At 34.5% G+C, this 8,678-nt stretch overlaps 2 protein-coding genes across 2 annotated transcripts; one reads left to right on the top strand and one right to left on the bottom strand.

The window, feature by feature from the left end:
• Nucleotides 1–2,895, bottom strand: LOC120203907 (alpha/beta hydrolase domain-containing protein 17B-like). Its single transcript, XM_039204051.1, has 5 exons — nucleotides 2,475–2,895; nucleotides 1,536–1,572; nucleotides 513–749; nucleotides 381–428; nucleotides 1–297 (listed from the first exon to the last, which is right to left on the bottom strand). The coding sequence occupies exons 1-5, from the start codon at nucleotides 2,771–2,773 to the stop codon at nucleotides 1–3; spliced, it is 918 nt and encodes a 305-aa protein (XP_039059982.1). The 5' UTR covers nucleotides 2,774–2,895.
• A 4,823-nt stretch (nucleotides 2,896–7,718) lies between these two features.
• Nucleotides 7,719–8,354, top strand: LOC120203919 (60S ribosomal protein L39-3-like). The gene is made up of 3 exons (XM_039204064.1): nucleotides 7,719–7,813; nucleotides 8,005–8,108; nucleotides 8,213–8,354. Exons 1-3 carry the CDS (start codon nucleotides 7,811–7,813, stop codon nucleotides 8,259–8,261), a joined length of 156 nt encoding a protein of 51 aa, XP_039059995.1. The 5' UTR covers nucleotides 7,719–7,810; the 3' UTR covers nucleotides 8,262–8,354.
• Nucleotides 8,355–8,678: the final 324 nt, after the last annotated feature.

Raw genomic sequence — 8,678 nt, 5'->3', positions numbered from 1 at the left:
CTACACTGTTCCCAGCTCCTTTTTCGAACCGGCTGCCCTTTTCTTGAGTCTCAAGCAACCATTCTGTTCGGTAGATACATCCGAGAGTCTTGGTCTAGAATCAACCTCTTTCTCCGGTTTCGCGTTCGAGATCTTCTCCATCTCATTTACGAATTTGCGTAGGTGTTTAATGTACTCGGGGTACGTTTCGAGGTTGCAATGGCCGCCGCCGTTCACCCATAAAGGCTCGTACTTCTCCTTCGAGAGTTCCCATAATCGTTTACCGTGAGACCAATCAACCACCTCATCGTTCGTGCCCTGCAACATACACGTCAATGAACCACAACGATCGTTTCGGTCCGTATCCGAACATCTAATTCGCGTACTTAGGTAGTACTTACATGTATAACTAGGATCGGACAATTGACTCGTCGGATCTTGTCTATGTTCTGCAAATAGTCGAAAAGTAAAGATTTATCGATTCCGAGCCGAGCGATTCCATGGATCGTAGGAGAAAGAAGATGGGGACTTACTTTGAAGATGTCGAACCAGAGTGTCATCTTGATGGGATAGAGGACTCGAATGCCGGAAAGGATGGCACTATGAAGGACGACTGCCCTTGGTCTTTGTAAATGAGAGGCCAAATGTAGGGTCGGTCCACTTCCGACGGATTGGCCGTACACTATCAGATCTTCTTGCTTAACCCCATATTCCTTCTTCAGACAATTGTATACCGCCTCTATGTCATAGTATGTGTTGAACTCGGATGGCTATTTCAATTAAATTTAGTCATGCATGTAAGAAAATAAATAAAGGTTAGGCCAATTAAATTATTTAATTGACTATATTAATCAGACCAGCGACAAGTGTTTTTTTTTAATTCGGGTTTAGGTTGATCGGTTAATTTTTTTCTGAAAGATAATATTATATCGAGTTATGACCCTTATAATATTATTTCTATATTTTTTCAATTAGATCCCTATTTTACAGAATAAAAAAAATTATTATATATATTCAAATTAGATAAAATATGAAATTTTATCTCAAAAAATCATATTAGATGAGTTTTCTTTCTAATCAAGTAATGAGGCCAGATAATATAATACTCGAATTAAAAAAATCTAATCCATACCCATCCCTGTCTTTCAAACTTCTAATCAATTTATTATGGGTAAATTATAAATTTTATCACTAAATTTTATTCTCTCTCATGTTTTGATCACAGAGCTTTACATTTTTTAATTTCTCACTTAACTTAATACATTGTATTTTTTTGTCACTCTACCGCTAAATAATTATCGACATTAAAATAATGTCGTTTCAAAATAACAAAATTTTCACCAAAACAATATTATTTTGCATCTATATAAAAGTCCATTTATAAGGTAGTTAATGAGGAAACGATTGAGTGACAAAAAAATCTAATGTATTATGTTCATTGAGAAAATTGTAAAACTTTAAAGTAAAACGATTAAAATAGAAGATAGAATAAAGTTAAATAATCATCTTTATAATTTATCCTTTTGTTATTTACTACAAACATATATGAGATTTACCTTGCCAGATGATCCTCCGTATCCTGAATAATCATAACTGCAAAATTAAAATAAAAAAAAATAGAGGGAGTTTCTTAGTCAAGATTCGTTACATGAGAAGACATGGTTTGTGCTCCGACATAAAATAAAATTAGGTTAAATTACGTATTTAGTATCTACATAATCATTTTTAATCTGTTTTAGCACTTAAACTTTTAATATTTTTAAAACCATACTTAAAGTTTAATTTTTATTTTATTTTAATATTATGCCGTTAAAAACTTTAGTTTTTGTTTCATTTAAATATCTCGTTCAAAATTTAACATTAAGTTATAAAAAGATTGAAAGTTTAGGTTTTACAGCAGATCAAAACTGATAGTTTAGGTACTGAACGCGTTAAGTTTTTAATGAGGTACTAAAATGAACTGAAAACTAAACATTAAGTATGATTTTAAAAAATTAAAAGTTTAGGTATTAAAACGGATCAAAACGGATAGTTTATGTACTTAATGCATAGTTTAACCTTAAAACTAATATATATATATAAATTATCTACGGCTATTGAACTAGTTTATGGAGGAAGACAAAGGGAAAAGCAATAGCCGGCCGACATGAAATTGAAGCAAGCAAAAGGAATGATGGGCAGCACGTCGGAACTTGGTTTTTTTATTGGTATAATTACCGATATCTGATCTTTTGATCAATTAATTCGGATCAGATACGCAGTCGACCCGGAACTTGATTTTTTAATCATAATTAAACTTGACAAAAAGAATGGTACCCAAATATGCAAAGACAAACAAATCGAGAACAAAAAATCCATGTGACCAAAACCAAAATTAGACCAAAAATTAAAAATTCATTGGAAAAATTACATTGAACACAATCAAAATCCAATAAAAAGAATGTCCCAGAGATCATAAAAGAAGCAAAGATCAAAGAAACGAAGAGAGAAGATACCTCATAATATTGAGGCGGAGGTGGGCTCTGAGCTCGATGAAGAGTTCATGCATTTGGCCCAAGTCGGCGGCGTTGCCGTGGGAATACAGGAGGGTGAACCTGGCCAAAGGGTGTCTCCAAAAGTTGGCCACGATTTTATTGCCGCCTTTGGTGTCCAGCAAATGAACGTTCATGTTCATGTCACCCGTGATCCCCGGCATTACCACCCTTCCATCTTCTTCCTGCCGGATACCGTACGTCGGCGGATCCGGTGGGAAAAACGCAAACTTTGCCGCCACCCCCGACGTCACGTTACCCATTAACAACACCACCAGTCCACGAGACGGAACCCAAAAAAACCCGGTTTTTTCTCTTTCTTTTTTCAGATATGAAACTGGACAAGACGTGCAATGAACAACATACGGGGCAAGGACTTGTTTCTGGGTTTTTTTAGGGGGATTTTAATGGGAAGCAGATGCCCTTAAATATCAACTTTCAAGAAGATTAGAAGCCATGGATGTCTTCATGATCTGGCTTCTATTTGTTTCATTGTCGGATATACAATACCTAGTTTTGTATTTTTAAATTGTCCGTCTTACCCTTCCCTAATTAGAATCAGTTCTAAATATAACTTAAACCAGAAGATTTTATCTTAATTTAAATAGAATTAAAGCTTTAATGGTAGCTATATTCTAGCATTTAGCCTCGGAATTATGCTCAAGTAAAGTTGAATTGTAGGGTTTAGGATATAACAGATTAAAATTCTGTAAATATCAAATTCATGCTAAAAAATTGAAGGGTGTTTTTGACTTTTACTTTCTCAAATTTGAATGTTCCCTTTATCCAAAACAATGGCTGGTTCCTAAAATCTAGTGCCTAATCCTATAAATAAAACAAAGTTAAAAGATTAGATATTAAAGAGAGAGGAATTTTTACCGATTTGGTTTAAGCGATAAGTATTTTGATATATTTTGAGTAGATTTTGAGTTCGAGTCCATTATATAGAAAATTTTCACTGGGAGACTCGTACACTCAAATTAGGTGTGCGACACGACTCGATCTGAATTAATCAAAATATTCAAATTTTGGTATCTGCATATGGAGATTGTATAGGTCTCTGTAAAATCCGATCTAAATTAATCGATTAATAGATCGGATACCCGTTATTAACTAAAAAAGTAATTTGTAAATTTGGAGGCCGAGATTCGGTCAAAGCAGGTGGGATCTTTTGGAAAGAAGAGAAGATTTCAGTGGTACAAAAAAAAGTGGTCTGAATCCGACATCTCTTTTCCTTCTTTGATCTGTTTAGTTCAGCTTGAGCCTATGTTTTTGTAACGAATGTCTTCCACCTTTGACCAGTTTTTACTACAGTTTTTTTCACTGTTCGGCGCTCATCTCCATACCATTTTCCTTTTTTGACTGTACTAAACTTATCAAGTATTAGGGTTTTTAGCAGTAAACTTTGAACAGTTATATAGTAAAAATGAGAGATGGGATCTTCATATTACTCAATAAACTAATGGATTTTCATGCTAAAAGTTGTAAATATTTTTTATGCTGAGCACAAACATTAATTATTAAAATTTTCATACGAGTGAGTTCAAATAAAATTTCAGAATTAACACTATAATAAAATAGACAATTTGTATAAGAAAATTTTGATTCTATGATGGACATTATTCACTCTACATATCATATGCTTTGCATCCGTGCCACCGAGATAAATCATTCTCTGCTAAATATAGGATGTATCAATTATTGAAGTCGTGGTAGGGATGGGTATGGGATTTGAACCTGGCCAAATCTAATTGGATTGTTTTTTTAAATTTGGGTTTGGGTTGAATTTTTTAAAGATGGTGTTCGGGTTTGGGTTGAACTTTTAAAATTTCAAGTTACGACTGTTCTACTCACCTCTCAGTCCATCCAAGCTAGGTTATCGTCTTGACATTTGTGCCTTTGTTATTAATTTCCACAAACAACTATAACTGAATCTAAATACTCATTAACTCCTAATTAACACTCTAATTATTAAAATAAGTAAATAAATAAAATTCGCTAGATTGCTACGTAGTCTGCAACAAGATGCATGGTTTCAATGGATGCCAACCTTTGATTACCAACCTTTGATAACCCCGAAAGCTAATAAAAGATCATTAATACAGTGATCTTATTAGGTTTGGGAAAACTACCTATTTTTGTCACTCACCTATTACTTAATTTATGTTTTAGTCATCCAACTATCATTTTTTTTCAAAATCATACTTAACATTATGTTTTCTACCGTTAAAAAATTAACATCGATACTGACATATCACTATAAGATATCGCCATATCACTATAAGATATCGCCATATCAGCATTGAAAATAATGATCAAAACTAACAAACATGTCGTGTCATGCCGGCAACACAAAACAGGATGTAGCTAGCTTCAGTCCAAAGGAAAGGAAGAGAATGAGTCAAAAAGGCCGTAGAATGAGTTTGGTGCACAAATAAATATAGAAAAAGAAAGAAAGTGGCAGGCCATTAAGGTATATTATAATAAGACTAAAGACCTAAAGCATAAAGTTTTGTTCTGAAAATATGTTGGTATATGCAACTCAAAAGTAGTATTAAAATGAAAAGTGACCTGTTTAAAAAGGTGTTTAACAAAAGGAAAAGAGTCCCTTAAATTATTATAATGGCTTTTCTAAATAGTGCTATAAGTTATTGAAGAAATCTAGGTAATGGATCATCACTTTCGTGTGCATAACAGATTATACCAGGAAAAACGAGAACAATCCACCGGCGGTGGTTAACGGAAAATGAACAGAGTTGTTCCGATACCGGTGGTCAGTCCGGGATCGAACGACCTCCCTGGACCCTGCTTCAAGTTGTCAACAAAACAAAACTACAAGCTGAGAGCTAGCGGTTACCATCTCCAAACATATAAAGCATAAACTAGAACTCTCCATTTCAGATTAACAATTCTTTACCAGTTGAGATAAAAGCCATATTCCTGCTGCTACATACGGATGATTGGTAAGCAAGACTTAGAAGTATTATTTAGCAGATTAATTCTGTAGCCTGTAAGTGGTCCAATCAGAGGGAAGACTGTCCGTTTGATTCGAATAGTGTATGCTCTTCTGCTAATGCTGTCTCATTCCCCACAACGGACACCCAACTTTCAGAAATTTTATCCACTTGTCCATTTGACATCTCAACTAAAGTGAAGGCTCGTTTGGTACCATCGGAATTGGATGCTTGCAGCAGCCAGCAAGGTCTCATTTATAGGTCTCACTCTGGGAACTATGGCCCCATTCAGGAATATAATGTCATCAGTCCCGACTACAATCATTTTACGAAGACCATTCCCATGTCTTAATTCCTTACGCATGTGACCAAACACGACAAGCGGAATAGAGAAGGTAGCAGTCTCTTTCAAGTGGGAGATAGCTTGTGCTAGATCTGTACCAGAAAATATTTTTGTTACTTGACAAAATGAGGTCATTAATCTATCTCGGCTTAGCCAAACCCTGATAAATTACCTGGATCACAAAAATCACCACCTTCAAACTCCCAGTCTTTTCCACAAATGTCATTCAATTCACTGCCGATACCTGCAAAAAGTAACAACTAATACTTTTTATAGGAAAAAACAGAGTGGTCTTAATTAAAGGTTGAATTGGCAAGTCCATACACCTGTGGGTCCATTATTTTATTTTAGTTTGATTAGTGAGTGTCCCTTTTGAGTTAAGTTTGATTTAAGTTTTCACTTACAGTTTTGAGCACATATTGCACATAATTCAATACTGGAATAACATGATCAAAACTGGGGTCTCCTCATTTGTGTTGCTTCTGTCTTCCGAAACCTTCCGACCCGATCCGATAAGGCGGTACGTTTTAGATCGGGTAAAGCGTGTCCATATCGTCGAAGGGGTTACTAGAGGAATGTTTGTATCGTCAATAATATTCGAACGACGTTCCATGATTAGTCGGGATATAAAAGCCGGCAACATATTACTGGAGGAGGATATGAATTGTATGAACATAGTAAGCTAACCTTGTTAAACAGAGTTCCCTTTGATGCATGCTTAGCTTTTTAACGAAAATACGCATCTTCTCAATGCAGTGGCTATGTTCCTCCTGTATATGTAAGAAAAAGGTATATACATATACATACATACATACATACATATATATATATATATACACACACACACACTACATGAAGTATGATATTGTTTCCAGCTTTGGAGTTCTGCTTCTGCAAATCATAAGTGGCAAGAGGGACTATATGTTACTATGCCCCACAGGAGAACTTAGCCCTTGCAGAACATGTAAGTTAATTGCCATGCATTTCATTTTTTGAGATGAAAAAAACAACACATTTTGGCCATGAATCCATTTTCATCTAAAGTTGCAGCCAAGGGTTTTGTTGATTTGCAGGCATATTAGCTGTGTTGAAAACTTCAATTTTAGTACCTTAACTAGCAATTTCAGTTCGTTTTAGTACCTAAACTTCAATTTTTCAAAACCGTACCTAACGTTTTCATTTCATTTTAGTACCCATCGTTAAAAACTTAACACATTTAGTACATAAATTATCGGTTTTGGTCTGTTTTAGTACATAAACTTTCAATCTTTTCGAAACTTATTGTTAAATTTTGAATGAAGTACTAAAATGAAATAAAATATAAAGTTTTTAACGGCTATTAAAATGAAATAAAAAGTAAAATTTATATATGACTTCAAAATAATTAAAACTTTAGGTATTAAAAAAGATCAAAATTAATAGTTTAAGTACTAAACGATTGAGATAAATTATGTTCAAACAACAATAAGAAGGTCCAAGAGCTTTTCATTGACATTATGTTCAAACGACGATTTAAAACAAACAATACTTAGATGTAACACCTCTACAAACCATTATTGTCTATTCATAAATGACAACACCAAACACCCATTTAGCCAGAGCAAAAAGTATACCACCATATGAGTAGCTCTAGAAATATACAGGATGCATTTTAAATCCCAGATTCAGCACAAATATTGGGTCAATTTCGTCCTAAATCCCTAAATAATTTTGAAGATGGCCTAATGGGTTAAATTTTTAACCCACTAACCTATTGGGTCAATTTAAAGTGATCCACTAGACTGTAAATCCAGTATCATTTGGGCCAACAATCATAGAAAAAGGGGTCAAATTCATAGTCCACGAAAGGCCTAACAATGCAAACCCTAAAAAGCCCAGATTCAGCACAAATATATTAGGTTTTCACGGTTTCTGTTTGCAAAGCTCTCTCTCAGCAGAAGCTCTCTCTCAGCAGCTTGAGTGCCTTCGCGCCGCTGTCATCTCAACAGGGGAAGTGCCAAAAAATGGTAATCGCACTCCTCCTTCCTTGCCGTAGATAATAGTTTGGCTATTCATTTTCAAGCTTGAACTGCTATGATCTGTGTTGTCGCTTTTCCTTTTCTTCAAATGGTTGGGTATATATATATATATATATATATATATATGTGTGTGTAAAGAAAAGTTAGGAGTCTAAACTTCGAATGGTTTAATTTGACAGCCTTCGCACAAGACCTTCATGATCAAGAAGAAGCTGGCCAAGAAGATGAGGCAGAACAGGCCCATTCCTTACTGGATCCGCATGCGCACCGACAACACCATTAGGTCTATATCTTCTTCATCTTCTTGAATCTTGCTTACAAGTTTATGTTTTTTTCCTTACTTTTAAGGTTTTTAGAGAGTGTTTATTATTTTTTTTTTGATTCAAGGTATAATGCTAAGCGTAGGCACTGGCGCCGTACCAAGCTAGGGTTCTAAGTTCGATGGACTTATTGTGTTTCAAGCTTTTTCTTTTACGTTTTCAAAGTTCATTTCCAGACTTGCGTGTTATGTGTGATTTAATATTGTGAACCCTTAGGGACCCTTTTTATTAAAGAATTTTTTATGAAATTGTTAGCAACTTTGTTTTGGTTTGATTTTATATTATCTCTCATATTTATTTGAGTGCATGATATTGAACTTTGTGTTACTGGTTTCTTTACTTTACCTTTATATATGTAAATCACTATCCATTGATCATCTTGATGATCTCTATGTGCTTGCAAGTGACTGTATTTAGTTTACTTAAAGCTAAACCATTGTTGTATCAGGAATTAATGATCTCGAAATTAGGTAATACAGGTTTTGTTTAAGCCAGAATTTTGATTGGCATGCCTCAGTGCATTAAGTTCTAGG

The sequence above is a fragment of the Hibiscus syriacus genome, unplaced genomic scaffold, assembly GCF_006381635.1.
Source record: "Hibiscus syriacus cultivar Baekdansim isolate YM2019G1 unplaced genomic scaffold, ASM638163v2 tig00010505_pilon, whole genome shotgun sequence".
NCBI lineage: Eukaryota > Viridiplantae > Streptophyta > Magnoliopsida > Malvales > Malvaceae > Hibiscus > Hibiscus syriacus.
Note: the sequence above shows the minus strand (reverse complement) of the source record. Positions and strands in the feature narration are given on the sequence as shown.

What these genes read in the sequence shown, in the direction of transcription:
- LOC120203907 (XM_039204051.1), bottom strand. Translation starts at nt 2,773, where the DNA reads ATGGGTAACGTGACGTCGGGGGTGGCGGCAAAGTTTGCGTTTTTCCCA. An exon ending in ACGGAGGATCATCTGGCAAG is followed by an intron (nt 750 to 1,535) that starts GTAAATCTCATA and finishes TAATTGAAATAG; the next exon opens with CCATCCGAGTTCAACACATA. An exon ending in GTCCGATCCTAGTTATACAT is followed by an intron (nt 298 to 380) that starts GTAAGTACTACC and finishes TGTATGTTGCAG; the next exon opens with GGCACGAACGATGAGGTGGT.
- LOC120203919 (XM_039204064.1), top strand. An exon ending in CGCACCGACAACACCATTAG is followed by an intron (nt 8,109 to 8,212) that starts GTCTATATCTTC and finishes TTTTGATTCAAG; the next exon opens with GTATAATGCTAAGCGTAGGC.